The 23,416-nt window shown below is 34.5% G+C and overlaps 1 protein-coding gene across 1 annotated transcript in view; it reads left to right on the top strand.

The window, feature by feature from the left end:
* Positions 1–23,416, top strand: part of CRACR2A (calcium release activated channel regulator 2A) — a 499,417-nt gene that overhangs the window by 316,516 nt on the left and 159,485 nt on the right. Inside the window, exons 6-8 of the mRNA XM_053718747.1 lie at positions 13,602–13,748; positions 18,499–18,589; positions 19,892–19,987. Coding sequence (XP_053574722.1) covers positions 13,602–13,748; positions 18,499–18,589; positions 19,892–19,987 — 334 coding nt within the window. The remainder of the gene's footprint in view (positions 1–13,601; positions 13,749–18,498; positions 18,590–19,891; positions 19,988–23,416) is intronic.

Raw genomic sequence — 23,416 nt, forward strand, 5'->3', positions numbered from 1 at the left:
ATCCCTTGAGACATTATCATTAGAGCTAGTAGAGGGTAAATATATTTGTGCATTTTCGCATATAGTATGTGCCTGAGATGTTATTTGAGACTTCTTTTTTAGCCTTAAGCTATAATGTATTATTAATTACTCAGAGTCATTGTTCTGGAAGCCACGCTAGGTTGATGAAAATAAAGAGCTGGTACCTCATATGATCAGGGCCTCTTCATGCAGGAGTATGGCGTCGCAGCTCCTGCTCTCGAAAATGAAAAGTCCTGAGAGCCTATACCTCTGTGTATATGATCATAAGAGAATGATGAAGGCTTATTTGGCTGGATTTCTCAGATTTTAACAAACATTATATTTGTGAGCAGGAGCTGCAGAAAAAACACGTCTCATCCTTGTAGTGGCTAACTCCGCCCCCCATACACACACCTTTTTTAAACTGGAAAAGTATAAACCCTTTAGGTATAAGCAACTCTACAAAGTGTGGTTTCCCAAAAACCCACACTGAAATACTATTAAATATACAAAAATAGAGTGCGCTAAAACAGCTATACCTATAGCCTAATTATACACTATTAGTAAATAAATATGGTCAAGTATATTGCAGATAGAATAATTATAAAACGATAAGACTATAGTAAAAATATGTGTCAACACTATTAAACTTTATTACACAAAAATATATACATTTAAAACAATTAATTACTAAGGTGCACCTTTTAATCCTATAACTTGATGACAATTTTATATTTATAACACTTTAAAATACTAAAAACTTGCAAACATTCAAAAGCTAACGATATCTCATTTGCTCGTTATAACCAGATCATAAATGGTATCAATTTTGTTTCAAAGTTTGTGCTAGAAACAATATATATCCCAATAAAGTATCAGTAGATTATCCTCAGTCTTTTTATTGGTTAGTTCTTATATCTCCAGAGAGAACAAAAAAGGCTTTGTTTGAGAGGTCAATTTTTTCGCGGGGTACCCCTTATACTGGTGGTTATAGTTATATTCAAGTTGACAGTTATTGGCAATATGACAGTTGGACAGTTATTGGCAATATATCCTCTGTTGTTATATATGGGTGGAAATATCAAATCGTTGGTCCCAAAACATAAAAGTATAACTGCACTCACCAGAATACGAAAGGTATAAGATCATAAATACCTTTCCCCGAATCGGCTTTTTCTTTGCGGCAGCGTTTGGCGTTTCTGACTCAGCCGTTACCTGGCTGTGACGTGTGTATCTTCACGTGACTTCTTGGCCGCACCAATAGCCTTGCCGGGTTGCCGGTGAGTGTTTCTTTCAAACCTGCGGTATAATTCTTTTAATATTTGCAAAGTGCTACCAGGAGCACAATAACCTCAATGGTAAGATATCAACTTGTCCTTTTCCCAAATGTTTCGTCACCCGCAGTGACACTTCCAAGATTGCTGCTGAACAGGAAATACAGGGAAAAAACTCTGTTACAAAGGCTGGCCAGCTGAACGGATCTTGTCCTGGGTCATCTACGCGTTTCAGCTAAGATGCTTTTATCAAGATGAACTGCATCCTGTTAGACAGTCTTTTATACCGGAATCCTTAAAGGGAAAGTATTTATTTTTCTTAAAGGGACAACTGAATGCTTTTGATTTTATTTTTAGTTCTTTTTAGTGTTAATTCTTCGTAATTTTTGAGCAATAGGTCTTTTTGCTATAAATATCTTAAAAGTGATAATATATAATTAGAATTAAAATTGGTTAAAAAAATAGTTGAAAAATAATAGTAGTTAGGAAATTCATCATATTCTGTTAGATTCATATTTAAATATCCAATTATTTATCCCATACTGTCTATTAATTTAATAACTAGTTTAGTTCATTAATTTTATAAAATAGAACTCAATAAAATACAAGATACAGGAATTTTTTTTTTTTTTAAATACAATAATGCATTATAAATCCATAACAATACATATAATTTATAATAATAGATGGTTGATTTATTAGTTAATTTTAACCCATATTTAAAGTGAATTGGTATTCTATATACATATTTATATACACAATGTGTGCAAAATAACCTCTATTTAATCTGAATTAGCATATATTACTTTAATCTATAGTGAACCTTTTCATTTTCACTACAAAAGGGTACTATTCTAAAAAAACCCATTATAAACGCTCATATTAATAAATAATCATAAAAAGGAGGAATTGTTAAAAAACCATCATACCAGTAAAATGTAAGATAACTAATTCTTTTACCTTTATAAAATTATATACAATCATTTGATATATAAAGCTTAAGAAACAACGTTTCTATATAAACGGATTAAGATCTAACTCAGCATTTTGGCCTAGAGGGGTAAGAGTTTTAAAGTTAAAAATTAATTCTGCTTCAGCTCTTAAAAGTTTTTTATTTATATCTCCCCCACGCCAGTCTTGTTTTATTTTTCCCCAATATTTTAGGCCTTTTGGATTTTGGTTGTGTTTTTCTTTAAAATGTTTAGAGAGCAGGTGTTTTTCATATCCATGCTCTATGTTTAAGATATGCTCTCTAATTCTGTCCCTCAACATACGTGAGGTCTCCCCCAAGTACTGTTTATGGCATGGACATTCAATTAGATATACAACATTTTTATCTGAACACTTTATTACATCTCTAATTTTATAGTCTTTTTGTGTCACAGTTGATTTTACACTTGTTTTTTTACTGCTGTATTTACATGCTTTGCAAGATATGCACGGAAAATATCCTTCTATTTTTTGTCCTTTTAGGTCCACATCTGAGGGGGTCGTTCTTAGGGGTTTAAAAGTGCTTGGTGCCAGAATATTTTTAAAATTTCTCGTTTTTTTGAACACTATTTTTGGTTTATCTATTAATGATTCACCAATATAAGGGTCTCTTTGAAGTAAGTGCCAGTGCTTGTTTAAAACTCCTCTTAGTTTGTTGTGATTAATATTATAATCTGTAATAAATGGTATATTTAAAAAATCATCATTATGATCTTTCTTCTTTTTACATTGTAATAGATCATGTTGTTTTTTTCCTTAGCTTCTATTCTAGCTTTGTTAATCAATTCCTCCTTATAACCTCTCTTTTTGAATTTATTTTCTAAATATGTGGCCTATTTTTTTTTTCCTAATTCGCAAAAATTGTTTTTTTGGAATATTTTCTAGCCATTTTTTGTAATGGTAGCTAGTATTATGAATATAACCATTAGAGTCCACCTTTTTAAAATGAATTTTTGTTATAATCTCGTTATTTTGTATTTCTATATCTATATCCAGATAGCTAATACTATTAGTGCTAATTTCATAAGTTAGTTTAATATCAAATTCATTATTATTAAAATCTTCTAAAAATATATCTAAAATTTCTCTATCTCCCTTCCAAATTAAAATAATGTCATCTATGAAACGACGATAGAGCACCAAGTTCACCTCCCAATGGGATCCGAGAATTAATTTTTCTTCTAGATATCCCATAAAAAGATTTGCATAACTGGGGGCGAACTTGGTGCCCATCGCCGTTCCCTTTAGTTGTAGATAAAATTGATTATTAAAATTAAAATAATAATTATTCAAGATAAAAAATATACTATCTAGTAAAAACTGTATCTGTTCCACGGGCATTTCCCCTTTTTTATCTAAAAAATATTCTACTGCCTGAAGACCTAGGTTATGTTTAATATTAGTGTATAACGAACACACATCACATGTGACCAAAATAAAATCTTTTTCCCATTTTATATTCTTTAAAATTTTAAGTAGCTCAGTAGAGTCTTTTAAATAAGATGAGAGCCGAGTTACATAATCTTGAAGGTAATTATCAACGTATTCTGATAAATTTGATGAAATGGATTCTATCCCAGAAATTATAGGTCTACCGGGGGGATTTTCAAGGGATTTATGGATTTTTGGAAGGTAATAAAAAATGGGAATTCTGGGATATTCTATATTTAAAAAACCATATTCTTTTCCGTTAATAATTCCTGTGTTGTGTGCTTTATCTAGTAATTTTATTAGTTCCTTATTAAATTTTGAAGTCGGGTTTTGTTTAATTTTCTTATAAGTCTCAGCATCATCTAATAACCTATTTGCCTCTTTTATATAATCACTAGTATCTAATAAAACAATACCCCCCCCCTTATTCGCTTGCTTTATGGTGATTAATGGATTATTTTGTAAGTTCTTTAAGGTATCATTTTCTTGTTTTGTTAGGTTATATTTCATTTTATCTATGTTAAGATTCTCTATATCTTTCTTAACTGCCCTTTCAAACATTTCTATATTTCTACCTTTTTCAGAAGTCGGAAAAAAATGTGATTTAGGCTTTAAATTAGTGTGGTGAAAGCCTCTTTTGTCATTTGTTACTTAACGTTCAATAGGATTTTTTATAAAGTATCTTTTAAGGGTGACATTTCGAATAAAACTATTTACATTAATTAAAGTATTACATTTATTCAGCTTATTTGAAGGTGCAAATGTCAAACCTTTTTGTAGTACTTTATATTGGTTATCACTCAATTCTATGGAGCTCAAATTGAAGATTCCTTGTTTATCTACCTCATTCTTCTCAATTTCTTTCTTTCCTCCTCTACCTCTGGTTCCTCTCTTTCTCTTTTTTTCTGTTTCATTCTTTCTGTTTCTCGCTTGTCCTCTCCTAAAAAAGAGACAGAGGTACCTTGTTGGTGGCTATCTAAATTGGCTCTCAGATCTAAATCCCTTAGAGGTTCAAATCTGTTGTAATTAGACCAATTGTGTTCATGTTGTCTCCAGTCATCTTGTTTGGCTCTCCAATTTTGTCTATTATAATTGGACCTATTATAATTTTCTCTCTGATGTGTAGAATAACCATAGTTATCAGTTCCTCTATCTCTATTATAGTTGTTTCCCCGATAAGCAGGGAAACCATAATTACCATTATTTCTCTCTCTATTCCCATTATTTCTCTCTCTATTCCAATTCTTATTATAATTAGAATTTGATTTAGGATTTTCACCCGAGGATCTCTGGTTAGAAAGAGAACCTCTGTTTTGGTTTTGTTCATAATTAGTATTATTATTCCCCAAATTTGTTCTACTTGAATTAGAATTGAGTTTAATGTTCTTTTTATTATTCTTTTTAGAAAAAATTCTCAATTTTTGATCATTTTCTTGTTGTGGTTTGATTATCTCTAATTCAGATGATTGAATATCATTATTTGTCTCTGTGTTTTTATAGTCAACCATACCTCTATTCATTTTTCTAAGTTTAATTTCAATCGTTTCTTTCTTAATGTCTTTTAGGTTGTTTATAATATTGGTCTGAATGTTTTTATAATCTGTCTCTGTATTCCAAGGGGATAATTCATTGCTAAGATGTTCAATCTTTTCACCAAATTCCCTAAGACTAATGTTTCTTGATTTTACAATTATTTTCATTAAATTAATAGAGGCAACACTTAAGGTATCAAACCATTCCTTTTGTAAGTGATCTTGCAATTGAAAAGTACAATCTTTTAATAGTCTCAAACCCCTAGGCACAATATTTAGATTAATATATTTTTGCAAAAAACTAACTTCCAACTTTTGTTTCATCTCCTTAATTAAAATCTTCTCTAAATCTTCACACATTTCTGAAACATTCCCTAATGGGGCTTGTGTCATGGGTTCAGTAGAATCCTCTAGTTTTTCAATTTCAGAAAATAAATCTAATCTTACTTTAAAAACATCCATGATATGTGATAAGGCTCAAGGGTTAAGGGAAAGAAGAAACAATAAACAAAAGTATAAACCCTTTAGGTATAAGCAACTCTACAAAGTGTGGTTTCCCAAAAACCCACACTGAAATACTATTAAATATACAAAAATAGAGTGCGCTAAAACAGCTTTATCTATAGCCTAATTATACACTATTAGTAAATAAATATGGTCAAGTATATTGCAGATAGAATAATTATAAAATGATAAGACTATAGTAAAAATATGTGTCAACACTATTAAACTTTATTACACAAAAATATATACATTTAAAACAATTAATTACTAAGGTGCACCTTTTAATCCTATAACTTAATGACAATTTTATATTTATAACACTTTAAAATACTAAAAACTTGCAAACATTCAAAAGCTAAAGATATCTCATTTGCTCGTTATAACCAGATCATAAATTGTATCAATTTTGTTTCAAAGTTTGTGCTAGAAACAATATATATCCCAATAAAGTATCAGTAGATTATCCTCAGTCTTTTTATTGGTTAGTTCTTATATCTCCAGAGAGAACAAAAAAGGCTTTGTTTGAGAGGTCAATTTTTTCGCGGGGTACCCCTTATACTGGTGGTTATAGTTATATTCAAGTTGACAGTTATTGGCAATATGACAGTTGGACAGTTATTGGCAATATATCCTCTGTTGTTATATATGGGTGGAAATATCAAATCGTTGGTCCCAAAACATAAAAGTATAACTGCACTCACCAGAATACGAAAGGTATAAGATCATAAATACCTTTCCCCGAATCGGCTTTTTCTTTGCGGGAGCGTTTGGCGTTTCTGACTCATCCGTTACCTGGCTGTGACGTGTGTATCTTCACGTGACTTATTGGCCGCATCAATAGCCTTGCCGGGTTGCCGGTGAGTGTTTCTTTCAAACCTGCGGTATAATTCTTTTAATATTTGCAAAGTGCTACCAGGAGCACAATAACCTCAATGGTAAGATATCAACTTGTCCTTTTCCCAAATGTTTCGTCACCCGCAGTGACACTTCCAAGATTGCTGCTGAACAGGAAATACAGGGAAAAAACTCTGTTACAAAGGCTGGCCAGCTGAACGGATCTTGTCATCTACGCGTTTCAGCTAAGATGCTTTTATCAAGATGAACTGCATCCTGTTAGACAGTCTTTTATACCGGAATCCTTAAAGGGAAAGTATTTCTTTTTCTTAAAGGGACAACTGATTGCTTTTGATTTTTTTTTTTTTTTTTTTTTTTTCATATTCAAGAAGAATCTTTTAATTTCTGTTATGCTTTTACAAAGTAAACGTGTAAATACAAATCTTAATACATCAAAAAGTTAACATTGGCTATAAAACCAACTTTAACAGCAACAAGCACAAATGAATATTGAAAATAAAACTTTAAATTTTTAATTTAACCAGAAAGTCTGAATTCAACAATGTAGCAGTAAAGTATTTGTACATAAGGCACAGCACAAAGAGGAGACATATGGGACTTTTAGACTGTGCCTCACTTTAGTGACAGGAGGGAGAATGTGATATTTCCCAACCCTTTACTGTGCATGCTCCAGTGTCCGGTGAAGTTATGGTGCATAAGTTCTTTCCTTACGCAGTCATATGGAATGTCTGTTTCTGTCTCTCCAGGCAGGTATATGCTACGCTTTGTCAACAGGAAGACAGAGTTTAAAGCGCATGAAGTTTATTTCCCCCTGCTTTGTCAAACTTGACTAAATGACGCATGGTCAGTGTAAATAAAATTAATAGGGCCCCTTTACTGATTATCCAACAGATGCTCCCACTCTCTCATGGAGACTGGATCTTTCTTTTTTTTTTTTTAAATATTTTTATTGAGGTCAAAAAGCATAATTAACACGTTTGGAAAACCAAAAGGAGATACATTAAATGCTCAGTACATGTCAGGTCAAAGATAAGTAATAAAAGTCCTCATTTTTTCATCTTTTCCTTCCCCTTCTGTCAATATGTAAGGCCACTTTTGGACCTATGTAACCAAATATATCAAAATCCACAGGGGTTGTGATTTAAACATAGAAGAAAAACGTTGAAAAGAAAAGGTGTATCTATACAAATATCATTGCTGAATTTGCTAGGCAATCTGGTAGTCAATAAAGATATACAAGATATACATTAAGGGTAATGTGTTGATATGATATACATATAAAGTTATAATACATATACAATTTATACAGGCAGAAGTATGAATATCAAATTATACATCAAAAGTCAGATAAAGACCTGTGTTACATATGATAACATGTACATATGTCCTCTTTTTGCCACCTTACAAGGAGGGACCTCTTTTGGATCCTTAATACAGTATAGAGATGGTAATTTAGGTGTTTTTTCTAGTAAGGCTTACTTATAATATCAAAGCTAAACTATGTTATTTCTTAAGTAAATATATGACATTGTTAACAAAGAGATATATATATATAAAACAACCAGAGCTGGACAGCCAAGTAATAGTATAAGCCTTTACAGGAAATATGTGCCTTACCCCATAAAAAAAAAAGGAGTGATCTCTGAAAAGTAAGATGTTAGGTTTGTTGGAGAGAAGGTCCAAGTCCCATGCTTCATACCACACCGTAGCTATCATTGCAGTAACATGCTTTGATATTTGCTGCGTTAAGGGGGCCATCTAGTGGCCAAAGAATGAATCAGACTTAGTGGCAAGTTAATTCAGCTGAATTCCCGGTATGTGTGAAAGCATTGAGGTTTATCAATTAGCGCACTGTAGATGATGAGCGTGAGCCCCCTAACTACCCACATGCTACATATACGGGATATGTATATCTAGTTGGCTCTCTTTGATGAGAAAATACACCAAGATAAGAAACAACTGTTAGAATAATTTCTCTCTGAAACTATGAAGTACAAAGCCTGCATCAACATCGCTAAAACATAATGGGATATTAACAGTAGGTTATAATGAAACATAAACATATCCTGGGGAGAGAGTACTAACACACTGCATAAGTCATAATATCTTATATGTTCCAAATTGGTATGTGTTAGAGCAGCACAGTCCTGACTGAAATGACTATCCTATTCCCATCTTCCAAACACACCCCAGTCCCTGCAGTCTAGAGTGTCTCACCGCTATGTATCTAATGAAGGAGAAGGGGCGCTGTAAAGGCAGCAAGGCAAATTCTGTTTTCTCTGCGGAGGAAACCTCTGTAGTTAAGTATTTCCCAATAGCAGAGTGTAGATGAGCCACAGCACCAGTATGAACTTCAAGTTGTGACAACAGTGACTGCCGTGAGTGGATATCCTTTACTGCATATCCGATGGGTGATGTTAAATGTATGACGATGTCCCGGTTTAAATCTAGCATAGTGAAATGTAATTGAACTGTGTCGCCATCCTTAGGGGACTGTATGCCTTCTCCCACCGCAGCCAAAAGTGGTTTCAACCTCCTATCAGAGCTGGTCACCAGAGGGGTACTATCGGCACCATATTTGCTAGTGTATGCCTCAGGAGTGTCTGCCAGACTGGATAAGCTATTAGGAATTGTTGACGCTGTCAGCAATGGCTGCTCTCTAGTCCAGTTGGTCACATCGGGTGGTGAAAGGAGGCCTGCCGCTGCTCCCTGGTAGTACTGTGTGTACGCATCCTTCTCTTTTGCAAATGTGACACTGTCCATAAATGATAAGAGCTCTTGTTCTGTCGGCGCTTTATCTATTAGGGATTGGAATAAAGCCTCAATCTTAGCAAAATGGCGTTCCGACTTGTCCAGCATGTCGGTGCACCACGTGGTTGTGACTATTCTCGCCATTGCGATTGTCAGTGAAGATCTTTAGCTTGAAAGTAGGTATGAGATTTGTAGAAAGATGAGGACCTGTTTAGATAGAGCAAGTCAGTAAGGCAGATATCTTCTGCCAGCACTGGTAACCCGGTAGGACCGGGGGGGGTCGCCACCTATGTATAGGCCGCTGCCTTAGGTCTTGTGTTGCCGGTTTGTAGCCCTGAAGTCATAAAAACAGCAAGCAGAAATAGCCACCAACCTCTGCGGAGCTATTATTTGAAGATTAGGTTAAGTGATGTTGCTGTTATTTCTCGGTAATCAGCGGATTAGAGAGAATCCTATGCAGAGCTCCAAGAAAGTGCGTCCATTCTGGTACGCTGTTCGGACACGCCCCCGCTTTTGATTTTATTTTTAGTTCTTTTTAGTGTTAATTCTTCATAATTTTTGAGCAATAGGTCTTTTTGCTATAAATATCTTAAAAGTGATAATATATAATTAGAATTAAAATTGGTTAAAAAAATAGTTGAAAAATAATAGTAGTTAGGAAATTCATCATATTCTGTTAGATTCATATTTAAATATCCAATTATTTATCCCATACTGTCTATTAATTTAATAACTAGTTTAGTTCATTAATTTTATAAAATAGAACTCAATAAAATACAAGATACAGGGAAAAAAAAGATCATAATGATGATTTTTTAAATATACCATTTATTACAGATTATAATATTAATCACAACAAACTAAGAGGAGTTTTAAACAAGCACTGGCACTTACTCCAAAGAGACCCTTATATTGGTGAATCATTAATAGATAAACCAAAAATAGTGTTCAAAAAAACGAGAAATTTTAAAAATATTCTGGCACCAAGCACTTTTAAACCCCTAAGAACGACCCCCTCAGATGTGGACCTAAAAGGACAAAAAATAGAAGGATATTTTCCGTGCATATCTTGCAAAGCATGTAAATACAGCAGTAAAAAAACAAGTGTAAAATCAACTGTGACACAAAAAGACTATAAAATTAGAGATGTAATAAAGTGTTCAGATAAAAATGTTGTATATCTAATTGAATGTCCATGCCATAAACAGTACTTGGGGGAGACCTCACGTATGTTGAGGGACAGAATTAGAGAGCATATCTTAAACATAGAGCATGGATATGAAAAACACCTGCTCTCTAAACATTTTAAAGAAAAACACAACCAAAATCCAAAAGGCCTAAAATATTGGGGCCTGAGAAAAATAAAACAAGACTGGCGTGGGGGAGATATAAATAAAAAACTTTTAAGAGCTGAAGCAGAATTAATTTTTAACTTTAAAACTCTTACCCCTCTAGGCCTAAATGCTGAGTTAGATCTTAATCCGTTTATATAGAAACGTTGTTTCTTAAGCTTTATATATCAAATGATTGTATATAATTTTATAAAGGTAAATTAATTAGTTATCTTACATTTTACTGGTATTATGGTTTTTTAACAATTCCTCCTTTTTATGATTATTTATTAATATGAGCGTTTATAATGGTTTTTTTTAGAATAGTACCCTTTTGTAGTGAAAATGAAAAGGTTCACTATAGATTAAAGTAATATATGCTAATTCAGATTAAATAGAGGTTATTTTGCACACATTGTGTATATAAATATGTATATAGAATACCAATTCACTTTAAATATAGGTTAAAATTAACTAATAAATCAACCATCTATTATTATAGATTATATGTATTGTTATGGATTTATAATGCATTATTGTATTTTAAAAATTTTTTTTTTCCTGTATCTTGTATTTTATTGAGTTCTATTTTATAAAATTAATTAACTAAACTAGTTATTAAATTAATAGACAGTATGGGATAAATAATTGGATATTTAAATATGAATCTAACAGAATATGATGAATTTCCTAACTACTATTATTTTTCAACTAGTTTTTTAACCAATTTTAATTCTAATTATATATTATCACTTTTAAGATATTTATAGCAAAAAGACCTATTGCTCAAAAATTACGAAGAATTAACACTAAAAAGAACTAAAAATAAAATCAAAAGCAATCAGTTGTCCCTTTAAGAAAAAGAAATACTTTCCCTTTAAGGATTCCGGTATAAAAGACTGTCTAACAGGATGCAGTTCATCTTGATAAAAGCATCTTAGCTGAAACGCGTAGATGACCCAGGACAAGATCCGTTCAGCTGGCCAGCCTTTGTAACAGAGTTTTTTCCCTGTATTTCCTGTTCAGCAGCAATCTTGGAAGTGTCACTGCGGGTGACGAAACATTTGGGAAAAGGACAAGTTGATATCTTACCATTGAGGTTATTGTGCTCCTGGTAGCACTTTGCAAATATTAAAAGAATTATACCGCAGGTTTGAAAGAAACACTCACCGGCAACCCGGCAAGGCTATTGGTGCGACCAAGAAGTCACGTGAAGATACACACGTCACAGCCAGGTAACGGCTGAGTCAGAAACGCCAAACGCTGCCGCAAAGAAAAAGCCGATTCGGGGAAAGGTATTTATGATCTTATACCTTTCGTATTCTGGTGAGTGCAGTTATACTTTTATGTTTTGGGACCAACGATTTGATATTTCCACCCATATATAACAACAGAGGATATATTGCCAATAACTGTCCAACTGTCATATTGCCAATAACTGTCAACTTGAATATAACTATAACCACCAGTATAAGGGGTACCCCGCGAAAAAATTGACCTCTCAAACAAAGCCTTTTTTGTTCTCTCTGGAGATATAAGAACTAACCAATAAAAAGACTGAGGATAATCTACTGATACTTTATTGGGATATATATTGTTTCTAGCACAAACTTTGAAACAAAATTGATACCATTTATGATCTGGTTATAACGAGCAAATGAGATATCGTTAGCTTTTGAATGTTTGCAAGTTTTTAGTATTTTAAAGTGTTATAAATATAAAATTGTCATCAAGTTATAGGATTAAAAGGTGCACCTTAGTAATTAATTGTTTTAAATGTATATATTTTTGTGTAATAAAGTTTAATAGTGTTGACACATATTTTTACTATAGTCTTATCGTTTTATAATTATTCTATCTGCAATATACTTGACCATATTTATTTACTAAGTGTATAATTAGGCTATAGGTATAGCTGTTGTAGCGCACTCTATTTTTGTATATTTAATAGTATTGAGTAAAGGCCAGTGGTTCACGTTTTACAGAACAGGCCTTTGTCAACATTTGAATGAATATATTTTTTATGTCTTACTCCTGTATATGTTTGCTGGTTGTTATATTCTGATAATATAAAATCATTTTGTGTGCAATTTATCAGTTCATATAAGTTTAGGTCAATTAATGTTTAAAATGTTTACCTTAAAGTGTAATTTGTTTGTGATTTTTAATGTTTTAGGGCCAGATTATGAGTTAATCGCGATATCAGGTTTTTGCAAAAGTTTGCGCACAGGTTAAATTACGCTGGTATTATAAATTGAAAGTGAACACTCTCGCTTGAGTAAATGATTACTGCGTCCTCAGAGCTGTGGTAAAAGGGACATGAAACCCAAAATTGTTATGTCAAGGTTCAGATAGAACATACAGTTTTAAACAACTTTTAAATGTACATCTATTTTCAATTTCTGAGATAGGTTTGAGAGTGTGCATGTGTCTTGAACACTATGGGCAAAACTGTTAACTAGAGCTCTTTGTGCGTGGAAAGGATTGTTGCGTAAAAAGGAGAATGCGTGCCGGCAATCATGTTTTTTCAAGACTTGTAATACCTGCGCAATGGAAATTGATTTGTGAAAAGACCACATCACTTGGCGGAAAAATCATCTTGCCCTATATGAATTACCGTGCTACAAACACAGTTGCCTTATAGTGTCCCAGTCACATACATGCTCCTGAGTCTACCTAACTATTCTCTCATGTATAGGAGCTAATATTGAACCAAAGATACCCCAAAAAAGTGGTAAATTTAATAATAGAAATAAATTGAAATTCTTTTAATGGTACACACTGTCTCAATTATGAACATTTAATTTTGACTTCTATGTCCTTTTAAGTCACATAATTATCGCAAATATATAGAATATTTTCAGATTGATTGATGTATTTTAGTATTGAAAGCACCTACAATATCTGAGCGACATTGTTTGTTTGTTTTTCAGTGAAAATCAGATTAAAAAATTGTGGATTGAGTTGAGGAAAGAAGAGCCACATCTGCTTTCAAGCTTTGAAGAATTCCTCATCCGCGTGTTCTCCCAACTCCAAGAAGCCAATGCAGAAAAGAATGAACTGGAATGCGCACTTAAGAAGTGAGTCTGACTTGTGATTCTTGTACCGCTAGCAGCAGCACGATTCATCATTTCATGCCTTTCTATTGGACGTGCCTCATTCGTGCCACTAAAAATGACTCTCTGACTTTGCAGGACAGATTATTTAGAGAAATGAGACAAGATATAGCTGTAACTGTTAGGTACTGGAGATGCTACAGTTACTTTGTTTTTATTTCTTACAGTTAATTTGATTTTATTATCAGGAAATCTTATGAATATACTTATTTTGATGTTACAATACCTTAAAGGGACATTGAAGCTTTATTTTCCCCCTCAAGACTATTAAAGGGATATTAAACACTTAACTTTTTTTAAAAGCATAGTATTGAGGTTATTCCCCACCTCCTTGTAGTCATGGGTGCCGCCAGGTTGAAAAACAGTTGCAGCAAACAAGACATAAAGCATTTTTTAACCCACCCAGTATGTTAGTTTATTGCAAGACTGCATAAATAGTTGTAATAACTTTCGGCTAGATTTAGAGTTTTGTCGGTAAAGACCCGCGTAGCTAACGCTGCTTTTTTTCCCAACGCACCCTTCCAACAACGCTGGTATTTAGAGTTGTCTGAGGGGCTGCGTTAGGCTCAAAAAAGGGTGCGTTGAGCCTAACTTAGCTCCACTTCAACCCTCAATACCAGCGTTGCTTACGGTAGCGGTAAGCTGGGAAAACGTGCTTGTGCACGATATCCCCATAGGAAACAATGGGGCTGAGCTGGCTGAAAAAAAACCTAACACCTGCAAAAAAGCAGCGTTCAGCTCCTAACGCAGCCCCATTGTTTCCTATGGGGAAACACTCTCTAAGTCTACACCTAACACCCTAACATGAACCCCGAGTCTAAACACCCCTAACCTTACACTTATCAACCCCTAATCTGCCGCCCCCACTATAGCTGACCCCTGCATATTATTATTAACCCCTAATCTGCCGCTCCGGACACCGTCGCAACCTACATTATCCCTATGAACCCCTAATCTGCTGCCCCTAACATCGCCGACCCCTATATTATATTTATTAACCCCTAATCTGCCCCCCCAATGTCGCCGCTATCTAACTACACTTATTAACCCCTAATCTGCCAACCGGACCTCGTCGCCACTATAATAAATGTATTAACCCCTAAACCTCGCAAACACTAGAATAAATAGTATTAACGCCTAATCTGCCCTCCCTAACATCGCCGCCACCTACCTACAATTATTAACCCCTAATCTCCCGCCCGCACCGTCGCCGCTACTATAATAAAGTTATTAACCCCTAAAATAAACCCTAATATAGCTACAATATAAATAATAATTTTATTGTAGCTATTTTAGGATTTATATTTATTTTACAGGCAACTTTGTATTTATTTTAACTAGTTTCAATAGCTATTAAATAGTTATGAACTATTTAATAGCTACCTAGTTAAAATAAGTACAAAATTACCTGTAAAATAAATCCTAACCTAAGTTACAATTAAACCTAACACTACACTATCATTAAATTAATTAAATAAATTAACTACAATTACCTAAAATAAAATACAATAAACTATTCTATAATACAAAAAAAAACCAAACACTAAATTACAAAAAATAAAAAAGAATTACAAGCAGTTTAAACTAATTACACCTAATCTAAGCCCCCTAATAAAATAAAAAAGCCCCCCAAAATAAAAAATTCCCTACCCTATTCTAAAATACAAAAGTAATCAGCTCTTTTACCAGCCCTTAAAAGGGCTTTTTGCGGGGCCTTGCCCCAAAGTAATCAGCTCTTTTGCATGAAAATAAAAATTCAATACCCCCCCAACATTACAACCCACCACCCACATACCCCTACTCTAACCCACCCAAACCCCCCTTAAAAAAAACCTATCACTAACCCCCTGAAGATCTCCCTACCTTGAGTCGTCTTCACCCAGCTGAGCCGAATTCTTCATCCAAGCAGAGCAAGAAGATGTCCTCCATCCGGTAGAAGTCTTTATCCAAGTGGCAAAGAAGATGTCCTCCATCCGGGCAAAGTCTTGATCCAAGCGGCAAAGAAGAGGTCTTCCATCCGGGCAATGTCTTCTTCCAAGCGACATCTTCTATCTTCTTTCTTCCGGATCCATCGTCATCCCGCTGACGCAGAACATCCTCCTTCCCCGACGGACTAAAGACGAATGAAGGTTCCTTTAAGGGACGTCATCCAAGATGGCGTCCCTTAAATTCCGATTGGCTGATATAATTCAGCCAATCGGAATTAAGGTAGAAAAAATCTGATTGGCTGATGCAATCAGCCAATCAGATTGAAGTTCAATCCGATTGGCTGAGCCAATCAGCCAATCATATTGAAGTTCAATCCGATTGGCTGAGCCAATCAGCCAATCATATTGAACTCGCATTCTATTGGCTGATCGGAACAGCAAATAGAATGCAAGTTCAATACGATTGGCTGATTGCATCAGCCAATCAGATTTTTTTCTACCTTAATTCCGATTGGCTGATAGAATTCTATCAGCCAATCGGAATTGAAGAGACGCCATCTTGGATGACGTCCCTTAAAGGAACCTTCATTCGTCTTTAGTCCATCTGGGAAGGAGGATGTTCCGCGTCGGCGGGATGAAGATTGATCCGGAAGAAAGAAGATAGAAGATGCCGCTTGGAAGAAGACATCGCCCGGATGGAAGACCTCTTCTTTGCCGCTTGGATCAAGACTTCACCCGGATGGAGGACATCTTCTTTGCCTATTGGATCAAGACTTCTACCGGATGGAGGACATCTTCTTGTTCCGCTTGGATGAAGAATTCGGCTCGGCTGGGTGAAGACGACTTAAGGTAGGGAGATCTTCAGGGGGTTAGTGATAGGTTTTTTTAAGGGGGGTTTGGGTGGGTTAGAGTAGGGGTATGTGGGTGGTGGGTTGTAATGTTGGGGAGGGGTTATTGTATTTGTATTTTCATGCAAAAGAGCTGAATACTTTGGGGCAAGGCCCCGCAAAAAAGCCCTTTTAAGGGCTGGTAAAAGAGCTGATTACTTTTGTATTTTAGAATAGGGTAGGGAATTTTTTATTTTGGGGGGCTTTTTTATTTTATTAGGGGGCTTAGATTAGGTGCAATTAGTTTAAACTGCTTGTAATTATTTTTTATTTTTTGTAATTTAGTGTTTGTTTTTTTTGTATTATAGAATAGTTTATTTTATTGTATTTTAGTTTAGGTAATTGTAGTTAATTTATTTAATTAATTTAATGATAGTGTAGTGTTAGGTTTAATTGTAACTTAGGTTAGGATTTATGTTACAGGTAATTTTGTACTTATTTTAACTAGGTAGCTATTAAATAGTTCTTAACTATTTAATAGCTATTGTAACTAGTTAAAATAAATACAAAGTTGCCTGTAAAATAAATATAAATCCTAATATAGCTACAATGTAATTATTATTTATATTGTAGCTATATTAGGGTTTATTTGATAGATAAGTATTTAGTTTTAAATAGGAATAATTTAGTTAATTTTAGGAATATTATTTCGTTTAATATAAATTATATTTATGTTAGGGGGTGTTAGGGTTAGAGTTAGGTTTAGGGGTTAATAACTTTATTATAGTAGCGGTGATGGTGCGGGGGGGAGAATAGGGGTTAATAATTGTAGGTAGGTGGCGGCGATGTTAGGGAGGGCAGATTAGGGGTTAATAAAATTTATTAAAGTGTTTGCGAGGCGGGAGTGCGGAGGTTTAGGGGTTAATACATTTATTATAGTAGCGGCGAGGTCCGGTTGGCAGATTAGGGGTTAATAAGTGTAGTTAGGTAGCGGCGATGTTGGGGGGGGCAGATTAGGGCTTAATAAATATAATATAGGGGTCGGCGATGTTAGGGGCAGCAGATTAAGGGTTTATAGGGATAAAGTAGGTGGCGGTGGTGTCCGGTCGGCAGATTAGGGGTTAACATTTTTTATTAGAGTGGCAGCGATGTGGGGGGGGCCTCAGTTTAGGGGTACATAGGTAGTTTATGGGTGTTAGTGTACTTTAGAGCACAGTAGTTAAGAGCTTTATATTCACGCGTTAGCCCATAAAGCTCTTAACTACTGACTTTTTTTGGCGTTAGGAGTCTTGTCGGTAGAGGGTCTTCCGCTCACTTCTCCCAAGACTCCAAATACCAGCGTTAGGCAGATCCCATTGAAAAGATAGGATACGCAATTGGCATAAGGGGATCTGCGGTAGCCTGGAATCGCGGTAGGGAAGTGAGCGGTAGACCCTTTGCTGCCTGACTCTAAATACCAGCGGGTGGCCAAAAGCAGCGTTAGGACCCCTTAACACTGCTTTTGACGTCTAACGCCAAACTCTAAATCTAGGCGATTGTGTTTACTGTCTCTTTAACAGTAAAAAGGGACAGGTTTGGAGATGTCTCACCCAACTAGAATTGCCACCTTTCTTACCAAAATTGGTAGTCATGCTAATTATAATGCATTTACAAATTAATTGAGGTAGAATGCCTTATTAACTGTTATATGTGATATGAAGTAATAATTTATGTCAGAAGAGGTTCCCACACACAATAAAAGGATCCCTATTTCTATGTTTTTTCTTTATTATCTAGATTTACCTGAACATTTATAAAATATGGTTGGTAACCTTCCATTCTATAATGGTCCTAAAAGCAAAAAAGCTTTTTCAAAGATTCTAGAGTATTCCACTCTACTCCAGTTGAACTGTCTAGTCCACATTACTTACCATAATTCCAATTGTGTAACCAATTAAATATGTATTTTGTCTTGCATAGGAAAATAGCAACTTATGATAATGAAATTCAGAATTTATATGAAGAGATGGAGCAACAAATAAAGACTGAGAAAGAGCAATTTTTGCTACAAGTAAGTGCTTCCTTAAATATGGTGCTTTTTAGATTATCTGCATAGTTTCTCTATATTATTTATAATGTATGACTAAATCTACATTTTAAACTTAGAAGGGCATAAAACTCAAAATTGTATAACCCCATAATGGCCTAGAATACAAGTGGAGTTCTATTGATAGCGTCAAGTGCACTATCTATAACGCTGAGCCATTCTGGGACTAGCGCACAAATTGGTATTACAAGTCCATAGTAAAGAAGAATTACCAGAGAATGTTTAGTGTGGCTGATATCCCTTCAGTGCACCCAATACTTTTAATGGAAATTGTGATTGAGCTAAACATCAAGTATTACAAGTTAAAAATAAAGCAACAAATAACTGCTTCATAAAAGTCTAGCAACACACATTAAAAACATATTATGTTGCACTGATATTTATGTACATATTAAATGTAAAATATGTTTATTAAAATAAATGTATATTAAAGGGTTCAAAAGGGATTTGTTATATGTGTATATATTTGTATGTATGCACATATGTGTATACATGTGTATATATGTGAATGTATGTGCACACATTATATACACACATGTATACACATATATACTGTACATCTATTTATCTATCTGGAGGCTATTGCTCATGAGGAATGGGCTAAGATACCTTAGGAACACTGTCAGAAGCTGTTCTGGCTATACATCTCATTTGCAGCAGGTCGTAACAGCAAAAGGGGGCTCTACTAAGTACTAAAGATGCTTGCCATGAAGGGGTTGAATAATTTTGAGACTGCAGAATATCTATGGAGAGGTCTGGAATGACTTACAGTATATCCAGTGGTGGTGAGCTATCCATGTGATGCACGGAGAAGCAATAAATGTTGTCCCTGGGCCTTCCTATTGACAAACCTACCTATAAATTAACTTCCTTATAATAAAAACTTAACATGTTAGGGTAGTGCAGCCTCTAGCAGTGGATTATGGATATTTTTCTAAATATCTTTTCCCTTTCAATAAATTTGTATTTCAAATTCAGATGACCACTTACAGAATTTGTGAGGTTAAAACTTATCAGAGGCTGGTAGCAGCCAGGTTTTGTGTAAAAATGCTCATCAAGAAATCAACACACAATATTATTATTATTTACCATAGAAGATACATTATAAATCTTTTACACTGATTTTTCAATTTGTTTGTTCATTAACATAAAGTTATTATATATTTTCTTTGCCATATTCAGTTCTAAGTGATAATTTTATGTAACTATGGTGTATATATACTTTGTTTAGTGTAAACAGTTCATAAAGTCATGTTTTTTCCCTAGGACACCGAACGATATCAGTCACGCAGCCAGGACCTTGAGCAAAAACTTGCATCTAAAGAACATGAATTAGAACAACTCATCAAAAAACAGAAGAGGGTATATTCATATTTACCATCATTTCAAAACCCCTTTGATGTATCACTATAATATTATAATATATTTACTGCCTTTGATTTGTTATGTTTCAGCTTTTCCAAACAACTAGTAGCAGTTTTATCTCAAAGGCATTGAGTATTCTTGACAAATCTCTTTGAAGTAGCAAAGAGAACAGCTTACAGTATAATGAGTATCTCCACATTTTTTGTTGTTGTGTTTATGATAGTCCCGCAGTACAGATCTCCCACTTTGTACATTTTAAGTAGTGCTCTTAGGTAAGATGAATAAGGCTTTCAAAGCAAAACACAAAAAGCAACAAAGCTATTACATTCATTTAGGACTATTGCATAACTCCCATAAAAATGAGACATCATGCACTTTACCATTTGCATAATTTGTTATTATAAAAAATATAGCAGCATTACGTATTTGGTCAAATAATTTAAAATCTGCACTTAACTACATGTACTTATCCCCAGTTGCTACATTTGAAATGTTATTGGGTCATCTGAATATAACACCCTTAAAGCTTTGGTTTATTATGTGTAATTTAATATCCAACAAAGCACATGTTATGTGAAGTGCAGTTTTACTTCACATGAGTGCTTTTAAAGGAGATTGTATATATATATATATATATATATATATATATATATATATATATATATATATATATATTTATAAATGAAGTTGGATTACACTCAAACTAAAGTGGGTACACATCCTATGCCACTGGCAGAGCTCAAAGCTCTGGATGTTTACTTGAGACTCATAGAAAGCTGGCATCCAGTGACTCAGGTAGTTAAAGAGACATAAATGATTACATTATTCAGACAGAACATATGATTTTAAACAACTTACAAATTTGCTTATATTATCTAAATTGCTTTATTCTCTTGTCATTCTTAATTGAAAAGCATATCTAGGAAGGCTCAGGAGCAGCGATGCATTACTGGAAGCTAGCTGCTTACTGGTGGCTGCACAATAATGCTTTTTTTCATTGGTTCACCGGATGTCTACAGATTGGATAAAATAATTAAATTGAAAAGTTGTTTAAAATTACATGATCTATTTGAATCATGAAAAATAAGAAAAAGAAAAATGTTGTGTTTCATGTCCTTTTAACTTCAATGAGTTTAGGGGCAAAGCCTAATAGGGAAAGATCATATACAGGTAGCCCTCAGTTTATGCCGGGGTTAGGTTCCAGAAGGAATGGTTGTAAATAGAAACCATTGTAAATAGAAACCCAGTTTATCATGTAAGCCAATGGGAAGCAGGGGAGTTAGGTTCCAGGCCCCTCTCAAAATTGAAACCTAATACATTATTTTTAAAGCTTTGAAATGAAGACCTTAAATGCTAAACAGCATTATAAACCTAATACAATAATCACACAACACAGAATGTATCATCAAACTAAGTTTAATGAACAAAAACATTTGCTAAACAGCATTATAAGCCTAATAAAATAATCACACAACACAGAATGTATCATCAAACTAAGTTTAATGAACAAAAACATTTTTTTACTTGCATTTTTCTGCAAACAGTGCTCTGCATTGTTAGCATGTTAGATAATATCGGGTCTGCAGCTATTCTATGCATTCCAGTCTGGACTGATTTATAGGCAAGCAGCTGGGCAAGAAGATAAAAGGGAAGTGGCTGCTATATCTTGTTCCTTTGAAAGCTGCTCGATAGCTCAGGTCTAGTTACACTGATTGATTTCAGCCTGCTTGGCTTGCATATCTTTGCTGCAACACAAGAGGACACCTCCACCTACTCTCCTTCCCTTATTTTAATCAATGCTTTGCTTGTCAGTGCTTTTCAATAGCAGTCACATGACGGAAAAAAGGGCTTTATTCTGAAACGGCGCAAATTGAACCGGCGCAAGACGAGGGCCACCTGTACTGTAATTATCAAACACAGATTAGTCGACACTCCTTTAGATGCATACAGTTAAATTATAGCAATATATATATATATATATATATATATATATATATATATATAAATATATTTATATATATATATATATATATATATATATATATATATACTCCTTGGAAGTGTACTCAATTCAGATTCAAATACCAAGGTGTGTGCAGTGGATATATAGAAAAGTGACGAGTCAGGCACTTACAGGTCTTCAATATTCAACAATTAATTTGTGCTGTGTGATGTTTTGGGAAAACTCTCCCCTTCCTCAGACCTAGAGGCCTATGTATCATAGGTCTTGTGGACCTGATACGACACTGCGGATCAGGTCCGCAAGACCTCGCTGAATTCGGAGAGCAATACGTTCTCCATATTCAGCATTGCACCAGCAGTTCACAAGAGCTGCTGGTGCAACGCCGCCCCCTGCAGACTCTTGGCCGCCAGCAGGGGGGTGTCAATCAACCCGATCGTACTCGATTGGGTTGAATTCTGGCGATTCCTGTACTCCTCTTCAGAGCAGACGGACAGGGTTATGGAGCAGAGGTCTTTAGACCGTTGCTACATAACTGCTGTTTCTGGCGAGTCTGTAGGCTCCCCGAAACACAGGGCGTCAAGCTCCATTCGGAGTTTGATAGATAGGCCCCCTACTCTTTATATTTCAACAGGCTGCCTGTCTTTCTGGAACTTTACCTGCAAAGCCCTGTAGGGTTTTAAGGAAAATAAGTCCAAAATTGATGTCAAGTTTAAAAGGCCTGCAGCCTGTTTATTTGTAGTTCCCAGCAGAAATCCATCAAATTAAACAGTGACTTTTCAGCATATATTCCAACATAATAACAACAGTTTTAGCACTGTATCATTCCAGTGTATTCCACTTACACAATAACACATACCATCCTTGTTACTGACTTAACAAGACCTTTATAACCTTAACACATTCCAGGTGAGCTTAATCAGACTCATTAACTCAGTTAGAAAGAACCCAATAAAATCTGGAATGGATCCTTTACATTCAATCACCCTGATAGTGTGGTGGAGAATCGGCCCACCCTTCTCTTCTGACTACTCCACCCCAGGGAACCCATAATACACAATAATTAAACAGGTTAGTTTAAACACAGTCTTTCACTGGGGCTGCCTGTATTATCCCACATATCTGAGTAGTCATTTTTTTAAACACTAGGTCCTAAATATACCCCATCCACAATTCTGCCTAACACTTTCACAATATATATATATATATCTATATCTATCTATCTATATATATATATATATATATATATATATATATATATATATATATATATATATATATATATATATATATACACAGTATATATATATATTTATATTACAATACATACAAAAATAAAGTCTAGCACTTGCTCACAAGCTCTCAACTAATTTTAAAAGAAACTGGAAGAGTCAGTTAACGCATTTGGCCAAATGGGACAAGCCCAGGTACCACGTCAAGGTCTCTTCCAAAACCTGGGACCCTAA

The sequence above is a fragment of the Bombina bombina genome, chromosome 6, assembly GCF_027579735.1.
Source record: "Bombina bombina isolate aBomBom1 chromosome 6, aBomBom1.pri, whole genome shotgun sequence".
In the NCBI taxonomy this organism is placed as follows: domain Eukaryota; kingdom Metazoa; phylum Chordata; class Amphibia; order Anura; family Bombinatoridae; genus Bombina; species Bombina bombina.